General features: G+C 49.1%; 1 protein-coding gene across 12 annotated transcripts; it reads right to left on the bottom strand.

Moving 5' to 3' along the window:
• Window positions 1-229: 229 nt before the first annotated feature.
• LOC131484433 (b(0,+)-type amino acid transporter 1-like) lies at window positions 230-12,663 on the bottom strand. Of its 12 annotated transcripts, none has more exons than XM_058682621.1 (6): window positions 11,766-12,644; window positions 7,066-7,199; window positions 6,764-6,935; window positions 5,269-5,393; window positions 3,523-3,610; window positions 2,654-3,013 (listed from the first exon to the last, which is right to left on the bottom strand). In XM_058682621.1, exons 1-6 carry the CDS (start codon window positions 12,516-12,518, stop codon window positions 2,780-2,782), a joined length of 1,506 nt encoding a protein of 501 aa, XP_058538604.1. In that variant the 5' UTR covers window positions 12,519-12,644; the 3' UTR covers window positions 2,654-2,779. The 12 variants fall into 12 exon arrangements, with proteins under 12 accessions (XP_058538603.1, XP_058538611.1, XP_058538605.1 ...); XM_058682624.1 differs by having other exon boundaries at window positions 6,764-6,893; window positions 11,766-12,640; XM_058682625.1 differs by having other exon boundaries at window positions 2,805-3,032; window positions 11,766-12,655.
• Window positions 12,664-13,846: the final 1,183 nt, after the last annotated feature.

The following is a 13,846-nucleotide window of genomic DNA, read 5'->3' as shown; positions in this document are numbered from 1 at the left end:
CTGCTTCAATGTTAATACTTTGCTAGAGGCTAAAGGAAACCTTAGCAGGGCGCCTGGGTGGCTTAGTCCGTTGAGCATCTGACTTCGGCTCAGGTCATGATCTCGCGGTCCGTGAGTCCGAGCCCTGTGTCGGGCTCTGTGCTGACAGCTCAGAGCCTGGAGCCTGTTTCGGATTCTGTGTCTCCCTCTCTCTCTGACCCTCCCCCGTTCATGCTCTGTCTCTCTGTCTCAAAAATAAATAAATGTTTAAAAAAAATTTTTTTTTAAGGAAACCTTAGCTTGACATTAGCCTGAAGTTCAGGATCCTGTAAGTCTTCTTTAACATAGGAAAATCCCTTGGAAACTTCCTTTATCTCTAACTCTCCACTCCCTCTACCAATCCCACCCCCACCCCACAAGATATGTGTTAACAATCATCCTCCAAATATATGGCCCACTGATATACATCTGAAGTCTAAGTTTTTACTAAACAGTAGTAAATGACCCCTCAAGGTCTTGGAAACCTTGCTTCCAAATTCCTTAGAGACTTACACTATCCCTAACCCCCTCCCAACTTGAAAGTATATAATCAATCATTCTTCATAACCCCAGTGCAGCTCTTTCTGCCCGTGGGTCCTGTCCCTGTGCTTTAATACAACCAACCACCTTTTTTGCACCAAAGACATCTTAAGAATTCTTTCTGGACCATTTGCTTCTGGAGCCCAGTGTTTCATATCAGAAAGAACTAATACCTGTTCAAGGTGTTCAGTACTTTCCCTGGGGACTTTCAGCCTTATCCATGGCCTCCTTTAACAAGGAATGGGATAAAACCAACTTCTCGTAATTTTCTTTTCTCTAAAGTAGGCTGTGCTGCTGGGGGGAAGGATATGAAGATTCTCCTAGAATTTCAAGAACAGCACTGATAAAGAGTTCACAATTCAGAAGTGTGGTATCACAAAAAATAAATATTAAGTCTTTGTCCCCAGTTCCTGGCACACAACTCCCAAAGCCTTGGAATCTCTGGAGTGATGGGTATCTTTTGTATGCTAATGAGATGACTGGTGAGTGGGGACCCCAGAGAGATTCTGGAAGGGGGCTGATCTCCAGAAAATCCAAGACAGATGAGAGGGTTGGGACTTTCAACTCCACCTCCACCCCTGACTTTTGGGGAGGGCCAAGGGGCTACAGATTTAATTCAATCATCAGGGTCAATGATTAATCCACCTACCTCATGGAACCTCCATAAAAACCTCTAAATGACAGATTTTAGAGAATTTCCAGGTTGGCAAACACATCAAGGTGTCAGGAGGGTGACACACCCAAAGAGACCATAGTACAGAAGTGCCACACGCCTTCCCCCATGCCTTGCCCTATGCATGTCTCCCACTGGACCCTCCTGAGTTATGTCCTTTGTAATGAACTACTGATAGTAAAGTGTTTTCCAGAGTCCAGTGGGTCATTCTAGCAAGTGATCGACCATAAAGGGAGGGACTGTAACCAAGTTGGGCAGAAGCATGGGTGACTGAGGGACCCAATGGTGGTGACTGGTGTCTGCACCTTGTGCCTGAGCCCTTTAGCTTTGGGGATCTGCATTAACTGTGTCAGAAATGAACGGAATCATTGGATACCCAGTTGGTGTCAGAAAAAAGGAGAATTGGTTGATGGGAAAAGAAAACTTAACAGAAAGAGCTTGTGGGATCCTATTCTATGTCTGTGCAATAAAAGGAAAGCCCTACACAGTTGTCTAGGTGCAGCTGCAAGAGGAGAGGTGCTGAGCAGTGTTCCCTGCCCTCCTCTTTTCCAGTCCCTCCCCCATGGACTCACGAACTGCACCCCCAGCCTTTCTAGGCATTGTCGTCATCCTTCCTATCCCACATTCTCACCTGGGCAGCCAGCTCTCTCTGCCCCCTTGCCTCTATGTAGTCCTGGAACCACATTAGCCTTCCGGGGTCTGTTCTAACTTTTCATCCTTTCTTCTAGAAATTTGACTGCCCTCCCTTTTACCCAAAGCCAATAAAATCCCTCCCTCCCAGGAATCTGTCTCTTACTTCTTTCCCTGTTCAAGCCAGTTGGTGGTTTTAAACAGGAACTAAAGTATCATATTTCCCTGAACAAGGTTTGTCAGACCCAAAGGTTTTCCATTTGCAGGAAATGAGAACTCACTCAAACTCACCTGAGCCGAAATTGGAAATTTATTATAAGGCATCAGGTTGTCCTTGATGACCAAAAAGGAGGAAGGACCGGTAGATGGCAGTTGGGCTACAGAAGGTCAGAGACCAGAACTATAAAACAGCCAGGGACCCAGGCTGCTGTCTACTCAGGTCGTTCCCCCAGCTCTCAGGGACCACATAATTCTCACACCATTTCACTGTGTATCTTCATCCTTCTCTGCACGGGAGCTTTCTCTGCTTCTCTGCCCCCATAATGGAAGATGGTTCCACATACAGCCCAGGACTTACAATTCCTCAGATTAGGCAACCATCAGAATTCTAAATCCAAAATCCCCAAAGGAGAATGTATTTCATGCTCCTCACCTGGAATATCAAAAAACCACACCCAGAGAGGCAGCCATGTAATACCAATGTGGCTGTGAGATCCACCTTCACTGAAGGAGCAGTTCTTAGAGAAGGAGGGATGCTGTACTGGCTGGATACCCCCAAAACTTCACAACAGCTGTATTTAGCATTCCAGTTGCTCATTAAAATTATGCAGAGTCAGCCTATAGAGAAACTCGCAAGGCCACTTGTGTGGGGATAGAGGTGTCTGCAGCAAGGAGGGGAGTGCACAACAGTCCAGTCCTTTAGTCAACATTTTTAGTGGTTGGAGCAACTTCCAGGAGCAGCTGGAGATACAGGGTGGCCATCTGCAAACACCTGGGCTGGCAGTGGAAATAGACAAACAGGAAATAGACCGGGATGCCACTGAGCAGGAACAGGAAGATGTACAGGAACTCAATCTGGGGGTGGTCGATGATGGGTGCCAGCACCAGGTAGAGAGAAGCAAGGAGCATGATGACAGGGATGATGGTGGGGACCTGCAATGGACACAGGGACCTGGATGATGGAGAGGCACGGGATGTTGTGTGTGGCCCTTGGGCTCTGTCCCTCTTGCCTGCCTGCCTGTTGCTTTCACCTGGCACCAGCTCCTCTCTTCCAGTCACTGCCATCCTACCTTGCCTGGCCAGGGAAGCCGCCTGCCAGGTTACAAGGGGCCATCCAAGGATCAGGGGCTTTGGGACCCAGGCTAATCCTCTCTATGCTATGTGAGGATTAATCCTCCTACTATATGTGTGCATCCTCTCTGCATTTGTCTCCTGTTGTTCTCCCTCAGGGTCCTCCAGAGGAGAAATGAGTCCCCAGTAAGCAGAATCAATGCCTTGTGATCCAGATGTCCTCACCCCCAGGAAATATAGAAATTGTCTACCAAATATGACATCCTTTCTTACATTCTTTCTCCAGGCCCCAAACGGGGCTGTGGTCCAACGATCTGCTTCATGCAACAGCCTAGGGTTGCAAAAAGCCCAATGTTTATTCCAGACTCTACCTTGTAAGGTCGAGGAAGATTCTTCTTTTTTATCCGCAAGTACAAGAGACAGCCAATGGTGGTTCCATAGGTGATCCAGCCAAGGAAGCTAAGAGGCAAACATGAGCCACTTACTCCGAGGCCCTTCCCTGGGTGGGCCTGCAAGAGGGGCTGGCCTACTAGGTGTAAACCTGGGACAGAAGTGCAAGCTCATCAGGAGCCTTTCAGCTACCCCCAATTGTCCTTGTCTATGCAGACTTAGGAAAGAAGAAGGCAAGGCTGGGGCACCAAGAACAGGAATGCAATGGAGGGTATTCTTGCCTCCTTCATCTCCAGTCACAAAGTGACTCACACATACAAGCCCAGGCACCCACTTGGCTTCATATTGGGCCTTGTTTGACTGCCCCTGACTGGACAGAAAAGGACAATTTTCAAAGAGAGGGAGGAGCATTTGTGTGTCTAAAAACAGGAGTCTGGTGAAATGTCAAGGAAGCCTGTGCTCTCCTCAGGGACCAGCACACTCATAGCAGATGCTCCTACTTTAGAGTCGGTGACAGGATAGGTCACTGAACACCCAGACAAGTGCCTGGCCTCTGCCTTCCCCAGTGTGGTTAGTTGAGTGGCTGATATAGGTCCGATGGAAGCCTCATCTGACCCAGGAGATGGGATCCAGACCAGGCCATCTCTTGAGGCAGTCAAGACTGGGAGACATGGGGTCCTTGTTGGGATAGATCATCCCCAACATTCTCACTCTGTGCCAGAACACTCTCAGTTACATTCCCCAATCTCAGCCCAAAGAAACCCTGGGTTCACCACGGTTTGATATTATTCTCATCATATAATGATTTTATCCTTTCTCATGGGAAAAAGATAAAAAGAAAACCAGATCTGTTACTTAATGTTCTGAAGAAAGTCACATCAAGCATTGTATATCCTGTTCCAGAAGATTAATTATACTTATGACAACGAAGAAGAGAACACGCAATGCCTGAGAAATTGCTCTGAGAGCTCCCTCGGCATCCAGACGCCACACTTGCCTGTAAGTGTAAGGATGTGCCCACGAAACCTGTTTCAGATGAGGTCATAAAACCACAGCTGGATGGCACGACAGTCCATCATTTCTGCCCCAGGCAAGGTAATAAAGGGGGTCAGAATATGTCTCCATTTTGATGCAATCTCTGATTATACCTACCCAGCTTGGTTGTGGGTCTGCCCTAGGTTCAATAAAGATATGCTGGGTCAGAGTCCTGAGCACAGATCAGACTACAAAGGGAAAATCACACCACAGCCAAGGGCTATAAGTCGTGGTGAGTAAAGCCTGAAGATAGCTTTAATGTGATCTCAGCGACAGAATAAAGGAACAAGGAAGAATAAAAAATGACAAAGACAACACAAGCCTTTAACTTGTCTGCCTCTTGGTGAAACATTTGTCTCATTGAATTTTTGGAAATAGGACAAGAGAGGAGGGAGCCACTTTTAATTTTGGAAACATAACTGGGAGAGAATGGCTGAAATGTGTGTGCATGTGCAAGAGCCCTGAGCTCAGGTTTCCAGAAGTGTGCATGCATATCTTTATGTATATAAACAGGCATATATGTGATAGTTACACATAGGGGCTTCCAGAAGTGTGCACACACGTATTTATATACACACATGCATGTGTGTGAGTGTGCACACATAGGGGGCTTCTATATACATATGAGTGTATGTGAGTGTACGCACAAAGGGGCCATGAGATACCCAGCACGGGAGGACAGTCTCACTTGCCTCAAGAAGTTCACGATGGTGCTGAAGCTTCCTGGGATGACCAGGACCAAAGCCACTGCCGTGGTAAACATCAGGGCCGGAGTTGGTGTGAGGCGATGCACATGAACCATGGACAGAAGTTGGGGCTGGGAGCAAAGCCAGCTGTCAGGCAGCCGCCCCGCTAAGGGAGGCGCAGTAGGTTTCTGCCCTGCGAAGTTCCCAGCCCTCTTCCCCTGCCAAACTCACTCCGGACACCAGTGCGCCAACCTAATAGTCCCCAGTCCCCACAGCTTCAAGATGCAGGTCTCTGTGGCTCACCTGGGGTGAAAGCAGGCCCAGCGTACAGCTTGGGAGGCCGATCACTCCAGAGACCCAAAAAGCTTAGGACGTGGGCTAGAGTGTAGGGAGCTGACCCACGTGCCTGGCCAGGTTGTCCAACTTTCTATTGCTCATCCCCAAGACAGGAAGAGGGACCAGGGGTGGGAAGACAGAGGATGGGGGAGAAGAGGGTGGGATGGTTATGGATGGAGCATGGAATAGGATCATGGATTATGGTAGTAGACTGTATAAGCACTCAGCAAATAGTCCTCCCTCTCCCACCTCTGTAGGAGAAATACTAGGTACTTCCCCATCCATTGACTCTGGGCTTGGCCAATGAAATGTGAGCAGGGGTAACACAGCAGAGGCTCGAAATATACCTGTGTGGCTTGGCTTGGTCTCTTGAACCCCTGCCACCTGCTTTAGGCAAAAACATGCTTTGGCCTGGGTCCCTGAGACAAGAACAGACTCAGAGACCTGAATGAGAAAATCTGAACACGAACCCCAGGCTGAAGCAGAGCCACGACAGACCCAGGGACCGATGAGCAACATGAAGCATTTGCTGTTGTCAGCCCCGTAGATCTTGGAGTTGTTGTTCAGCATCATTGCTGCGAAAGCTACCAGAGGGACAGAGTCCCCAGGGGGAGGGGCCCTGAACGTACTCACCAGCTCGGCTCTGCTCCTGTGGCTCTGCCCCACTGCCCCCACACCATTTGCCCTACACAAACATCCCTATCACCTACAGACTCCACAGTGTGATCCAGTATGGTGACTCCCAAAACCTGGAAGTCAAAGGACTGGAGTTTAAATGGACATACTTGGGATGCTTGAGTCTCATTCTTAGAAGAAAAGAGGGTTAAGGTGCCTGGGTGGCTCAGTCAGTTAAACGTCTGACTTCAGCTCAGGTCATGATCTCACAGTTCGTGAGTTCAAGCCCTGCATTAGGCTTTGTGCTGACAGCTCAGAGCCTGGAGCCTGCTTCAGAGTCTCTCTCTGCCCCTCCCCAACTCATGCTGTCTCTCTGTCTCAAAAATAAATAAACACTAAAAAAAAAAATTTTTTTTTTTTTTAAGAAGAGAAGAAGGCTATGTCTTGTAGGGGGAGTCCTGGCTTGGGCTAAGTGCTAAGCTCAGGCAGGAGAAAGCTTAGCCCTCCTGCAGCCCCCACCACCTTGGCCAGCCCAGACCCCATCTCTCACCATGTGGCCTTCTCTCGCAGCCACATAGCACACGCGACTTCCACCGAAGAACATCCCATTGGCAGAGCCAAATGTCGAGAGTACGACAGCCAACGGTACCAGCCAGGCCCAGGCCCCCAGCACCTGGTTCCTAGGACAACAGAGGGTCAAGGGAAGGAACTCCAGCAGCAAACTGGAAGACAACAGCAAGGAAACAGAGCAAGCGAAACATCTAGAGGCAACTTGAAATATACACGGGACACTATCCTTCCCTAAACCTGATGTCTGCCCGGTGCCCGGAACACATCACTTGACTCACTCACCCCCAGCTCACAGCCATAGCATCAGAGGAAAGGATCTCGTTGGGCGACAACACTAGCAGGTAACTGATGTTGACCAGGAGGTACAAGCTGGTGACCAGGGGGATGGCGATCATCACTGCCCACACCAGGTTCTGCTGCAGAGTCCGGAAGAAGAAGCCACGTGTTAGGTGGTGAGTTCCTTCTCAGGCCCCCAGAACAGGCTCGTCAGTGCAGTGCTGAGCTCATCCTGGCCTCAGGGAGTATGTCAGGCCCTGGGGGCCACTCAGGCTGTGTGCCCCTCCTCCACGTGCTCACAGTCCATGGCCTGGATCCACAAACAACAGATGTGCTGGGAGGCCACGAGGGGCACGAACCAGTCTGAGCAGTGGAGATACAGAGGGCCTGAGAGGAGTGGGGGCACCCACGAGAACAGAGCACAGAGAAGGGACAAGGAAGTTAAAGATCTTCATTCTTGGCTATTCATCAATCTTTCCAGCTGTAATATTCCAAGACCACCATGACAACTCTGCCTATTTTCTGGGTCTCCAGGACTCAGGCCCACCCAGACTGAAGGCCATTTCTGCCAGGGGTTCCACTCTGACCCTCAGGCTCCTCAACTGGAAATTGGGGGTCATTGGGGATCTGTAAAATGGGACTTCCCACTGCTCTGCCTCCCTGCAAGGTATGAGGGTCAGCACAGAGGAGGGAAAAGGAAGGGCCTGGACATAAGGGCTGTGGGCACACAGAGCAGCTTATCCTATGGAGGCATTGTGCCACTCTGACCCTCGGTCTTTCAATAAAGGTACTGAGCAGGCGTCCAATAAAAATGGAGGAATAAATGAAAACTGGGTAAAACAGAGTGTACTCCCTCCCACTTCACCTCCTGGCCACCCTCCCACCGCCCCCCCCCCCCCATGCCCTGGACATCATTCTGGAGCCAGGAGCAAATAGAAGGAAGGAGTCTCCCTCTGAACCCACAGAACTCCATTCAACATTCCCCAAAGGAACACCTGGGTGGCTCAGTAGGTTAAGCGTCCGGCTTCAGCTCAGGTCATGATCTTGCAGGTCGTGGGTTCGAGCCCCACATCGGGCTCTGTGCTAACAGCTCAGAGCCTGGAGCCTGCTTCAGATTCTGTCTCCCTCTCTCTCCACCCTTCCTCTGCTCACATTCTCTCTCTCTCTCTGTCTCTCTCTCTCTCTCTCTCAAAAATAAATAAACATTAAAAAATTCAAAACAAAAACAAAAAACATTTCCCAGGCTTGGGCCACCCTGGATAGACATCTACACCTCAAAGCAGTAAACGCATGTCCACGACACCCCCGGCCTCACGCAGGACTTTCTCTAGATGTCCTTTGGCTTACCTCTTGAGGGGCAGGCAAGCACTGATGAGCCCAGAGCCTCTCCCCTCAGTACCAAACGGGACCCCAGAACCTGGTATTGCTGCTACTGACACTTACAACATGAAATGAAGCACAGAAGAGGTCATTCTGTTGGCAGGGAGGTCTTCTCCAGACTTGGCACAGAGCTGTCCCTGGGAGGGCTGAACCACAGTCCCACACACACCTCCTGGCCCACCACTAGGTAGGACCCTCCCCCATTTTAGCGTCTGCCTGGTTAGCACATCTTCTCTTCTTCAACATTATATAAAAAGCAATTTCCAAGGGTACCTGGGTGTCTCAGTCGGTTAAGGATCCAACTACTGAGCTCAGCTCAGGTCATGATCTCGCAGTTTGTGAGTTCAAGCCCCACATCAGGCTCTGCACTAAAGTGCAGAGCCTGCTTGGGATTCTCTCTCTCCCTTTCTCTCTGCCCCCACCCCGGCTCGCTCTTACTCTCTCTCAAACATAAATAAATATTTAAAAAATAATAATAAGGCAATTTCCAGAGCTTTCTGCCAGCCTGAGATCTGCCACAGAAAACTCTGGAGGCAAGCACAGGAGGAAGGGGGTACTGAGGGCAGAGTATTGACCTCAGGGCCTGTCTTCTGCCCTACTCAAACTTCCTTGAGACACAGAGATGCCCAGTTCTTTCTGGTCTCTGCGTTCCTGTTCACACTGCCTCTAAATGGCTGTTTTGCCACAAACCACATTAGCCCTTCAAGGGTCAGCTCCAGCCCTCCTCTCACAGGACTGCTGGACTGTTCTGCCTCATGAGTTCCAGCAGCAAGTGGAGACAGCACCTCAGCCAGCTTTATTATATCCTAGCCTCTGTCCCATCCTGTCCTGTCCTCTAAGGGCAGGGGCCGGGGAGGGTGACCAATTCGCCCCAGCTTGCCTGAGACTTTCCCGCTTTTCACACCAGAAGCCCTGCATCCCTAGGAAGTCTCCAGTCCTGGGCAACCTGGTCAGCAGACCTAGCAGGTCATGTGACAAATGCGTGCAAGTGAAGCCAGTAGGACAGCAATGGACTCTCATAGACAGTAGGTCCTCTCAGGTCCCCTCCAGCTCTCAAATCTGAGGATCTAGAGGCAAAGGAAATGGCCCCAACCACTGTTTCAGCGTGGCAGCTAATTCCTCATCTTCCCAGTCCTGAAAGTGTGTTCTGCCTGGGCCGAGAAGAGGCCACATGTAGCAAAGATGGGCAATGGAGCAGAGTCCTGGGTTCCCCCTACTGCAGGCCTTGCTGTGGGGTGCCCTCAGCAGGCAAGCACCCACTGTGCATGACCCAGCCACATGCCAAGTCACAGGAAAGGGATCTGACATGCTTTTGAATTCGACTCCTCTTGGACAGCCCACCGGCCAGCTAATGAGCTATGACAGCCAAGCCCCAGGTTGTGCCACAAGAACAGCGAGATTTCCTGGTTTCATTCTCAAACACCTTAACTCTTTACTCAAATTCCAGGGCACATGGGCATAACGCTGGCCCAGGTTTGGCATAGGATCTCCCGTTTCTTGAAAAAGAGTGTGAAACAAAGATACACTTAACATGTGCTTCAGAGCTCAGACTTAGAGCCAGAATTTCAATTGTCCATCATTCAGAGGCATGGCTTTGTTTTTGCTTGAAACCCACATTTGTTGGGGCTCCTGGGTGGCTCAGTTGATTAAGCCACCGACTTCGGCTCAGGTCATGATCTCACAGTTTGTGAGTTCGAGCCCTGCGTCGGGCTCTGTGCTGACAGCTCAGAGCCTGGAGCCTACTTCAGATTCTGTCTCCCCCTCTCTCTACCCCTCCCCTGCTCACGCTCTGTGTCTCTCTCTCAATAATAAATAAACATTAAAAAAAAAAAAGAAAGAAACCCACATTTGTCAAAAATGCAGGGGTGCCTGGGTGGCTCAGTCGGTTAAGTGTCGGACTTCGGTTCAGGTCGTGATATCAACAGCTCGTGAGTTCAAGCCCCTTGTCAGGCTCTATACTGACAGCTTGGAGCCTGGAGCCTGCTTTGGATTCTGTGTCTCCCTCTGTCTCTGCCCCTCCCCCATTCACGCACTCTCTCTCTTTCTCTCTCTCTCTCACTCAAATATAAATAAACATTAAAAAAAATGTTTAAAAAAATGCAGAGGTCAGCAAACTACAGCCTGTGGACCAAATCCAGCCACTGCTTGTTTTTGTAAATAAACTCTTATGGAGGCACAGCCACCCTCATTTGTGGCCTATGGCTATTTGCAACAGAGTTGAGTGATCGTGACAGAGGACTTGTGACCCACAAAACCTAAAATGTTAGCTCTTTAATCCTTTATGGAAAAAAATTTGCTAATCCATGCTCTATGGCATGGGAGCTTGTCTCACTCACCTTTGGACCCCCTTGCTCTTTCCCTGGACCAGCTCCGAGCCCAGAGCCTGGATTCAAAGAGAGAGGAGTCTAGCCCTGTGAACTGAATGAGCCCGTGCCCGAGCCCGTGCCCCTGCCCGGCAGCCCCAGCCCCACCCAGAGCCACCATGGACACACAGTAACCATTCACCTGAAATTACAGCTGTTTATGGCACTCCATACACAAGTGATTACGCCAGTTAATAACAGTTAATACCTTCAAGCCCTGCGAGGTAGATGGGACAGCTATTATGATCCCGTTGATAGGGAGGAACTAAAGCACGAGGAATTACATGCAAGAATAAAAACTAGGTCCCAGGACTTCTGGCTCTCACCCCGGTCTCTCTGTGCTCTGGGACTTCAGTCTCCAAGCTCCTCTTCTCCCCCCAGATTCTCCCAAACCCCCCTCCAGGGAGCCTCTGCTGAGAGGTGAGACATGTAATGGCCCCTGAGCCAGCCCCGAGGATGTAGAGGAAAAGACTCAGTTCTCACCCTCTGAAAATTAAAGGCTCCTGCAGGAAAAAAAGAAAACAAATAGCAACCTAAGCAAATATATTTATAGCAAAGAGTTAATTTCCATAGTAACTGAAGAGTCCAAATGTTCCAGCTATCAAGACAGATAACAAGCTGGGTCATCAAGCACGGCCTCTTGCTAGTGGTATGACCTCATAATCACTTCCCCCTTTCTAAGCCTCAGTTTTCCCATGTGAAAAATGGTGTTGATAATACCGACCTTGCCAGGCAAATGAGACCATGAGTGTGATCCTATAAAGTTCTGTGCTCACTTGGGAAGTTATTATTCCTCTAATTCCATAAATTACTTAAGGTAGACAGTGGGCTGGCATTCATGACTTCAAAAAGGGTACCCCCATTTTCAGCTGATTCCTCATGGTTTTAGCCAGTTCAAATAACAATAATTGGAACAGCTAATGTTTGGAGATTTCACCCTCTGAAGAAGTATTATGGACTCACCTTTGGATTCTTGAGCTCTTCCACCACATAGTTGACGTTATTCCAGCCATCGAAGGACCACATGCCCTGGTAAAAGGCCATGCCAATGCGCCCAGCCTGCTGTGTTGTGTTGTGGAAGGCAAGCAAAAAGGTTTCCGTGTGGCCCCGGCCCTGGCCCAGCACCACGGCCCCACCCACCACGATGACCAGCAACGAGAACACTTTGGCGACCGCGCACACGTTCACCAGCATGGTGGCCAGCCGTGAGCTCCAACAGTTGACCAGCGTCAGCAGCAGGATGCAGGAGGCAGCCACGCCCTTCAGCACAGCCTGGGGCATCAAGGAGCAGCCAGGGTAAAAGGGGGTCACGGCATACTCAGCGAAGCTCAGGGAGATGGCAGCAATGGCAGCTGGTCTGACCAGCAACACAAATGTATAGATAACCAGGAAGGCTGGCAAGGAGCCAAAGATTTGCAGGATGTAGGCATACTCCCCTCCAGATTTGGGAACCAGGGCACTCAGCTCAGCATAGCACAGGGCACCCATCATGGCCAGGAGGCCACAGCCTGCCCAGACCATAAGACTGGCTCCAGGGCTGCCCATGTAGACCAAGACCCCCTGTGGTGACATGAAGACACCAGAGCCAATCATACAGCCAGCCATCAGGGACACGGCACTCCACAAACCAATCTCCCTCCTCAGCCTTAGCCCCTCACCACCTGGCTCCCGTCCTGCCACCCCCTCACCACCATTTCTTTCCTGACTTCTCTCCATCTCAGGGCTTCAACAGTCGCTGTGTCTAGCTGAGCAGAAGCAGATACTCTCGTCTGTCTTGCGGGCTTCCTGCAGGGGTTAATGATTACAGCACTTGATGAAGTCTGAACCGGAAACCAGACAGCCAGGGCATGGCATTCAGCAGGCACAGAGCCTTCACTGATCGACCGGTCCCTGTCCAACTCAAACTCCAGTATAGGCAGTATACAGGAGCTGTTTGCCAGTGTAACCCAGGGATCAAGGAAAAGATCAAGGAAAGAGGGATTTTAGTAGAAATCTCTGCTGCCCAATTCCACAGCACTATGTGAGGAATAACAGTTGAACGGGTGTTCTGTGCCAACAATAAGAATGCGGAGCAATTACACATCAGGAACCTAAAAAAGTCTCTGCAATAGTTTTATCAGCCAAGCAATAAAACCCCTGTTTTATCAGGATTCCAATTAAAATTGCATGAGCGCTGCTTTAAGGAAGAATCAAGACAGTCAAAGAAGAAGATTCAAATAGTTCAGAACAGAGCTTTACCCCTACAAGGAAAGGACCACGTGGTTAGAAGCACAGTACAGGGTGTGGAATGGGATCCTGCATTCAAATCCCAGGTTTAGTCCCTCATAGTTGTGTGACGTTGGACAATATCTCTGAACTTCACCCTACTCATCTGTCAGTTAATTACAATACCCACCACATAGTGTTACTGTAAAGATTAAATAGCACAGTCCAATCAAAGTAGCTAGAATAGTAGGTGAAATGTAGTAGGCTTTCCTTAAACATTAGCCAATACTATCTGGCTAAGAGTTTCATTAGTTCCCTAGTTTTATATATATATACATATATATATGAATATATATTTTAAATATATATTTCATTGATTTATGAATAATGTTCATTTTAGGATATAGTTTATAACTTTTTTGTTAACTCTCCCTTATATTTTGATTTTGATTTATTTTTTTATATTTTAGATAGATAATGTGCATGAGCAGGAGAGAGGGGCAAAGGGAGAAAGAGAGAGAGGGAATCTTAAACAGGCTCCATGCTCAGTGCAGAGCCTGAGACAGGGCTTGATCCCATGAACCCAGGATCATGACCTGAGCTGAAATCAAGAATCAGATGCTCAATTGATCCACCTAGGCACCCCTTTCCCTTACACTTTCAAAATCTTGGGTTATAGAACCTTTACTAGGATTGTTATAGAAAGGTCAGTGGAACTCACTAGCATTTAGAGTAAAGATGCTGACACCCAAAGTGAGCAGAAAGGCACCTGTGATCTCCCAGACTGACCTAGCTCAAGTCAGCCATATGGGCTACTTGGATCTCATGTGCGTGTGTAT

The sequence above is a fragment of the Neofelis nebulosa genome, chromosome 9 (genome assembly GCF_028018385.1).
Source record: "Neofelis nebulosa isolate mNeoNeb1 chromosome 9, mNeoNeb1.pri, whole genome shotgun sequence".
NCBI classification, from domain to species: domain Eukaryota; kingdom Metazoa; phylum Chordata; class Mammalia; order Carnivora; family Felidae; genus Neofelis; species Neofelis nebulosa.
The sequence above is the reverse complement of the archived record's forward strand: the minus strand, read 5'-3'. Positions and strand labels throughout refer to the sequence as shown.

Excerpts from the sequence above, each read along its gene's own strand:
- LOC131484433 (XM_058682620.1), bottom strand. The coding sequence starts at position 12,518 with ATGGAGAGAAGTCAGGAAAGAAATGGTGGTGAGGGGGTGGCAGGACGG. Across the intron at positions 7,200-11,765 it reads AAGAGCTCAAGAATCCAAAG|CAGAACCTGGTGTGGGCAGT; the intron begins GTGAGTCCATAA and ends CGGACTCTGCAG. Across the intron at positions 6,936-7,065 it reads GCTATGGCTGTGAGCTGGGG|TTTGCTGCTGGAGTTCCTTC; the intron begins GTGAGTGAGTCA and ends GTTGTCTTCCAG.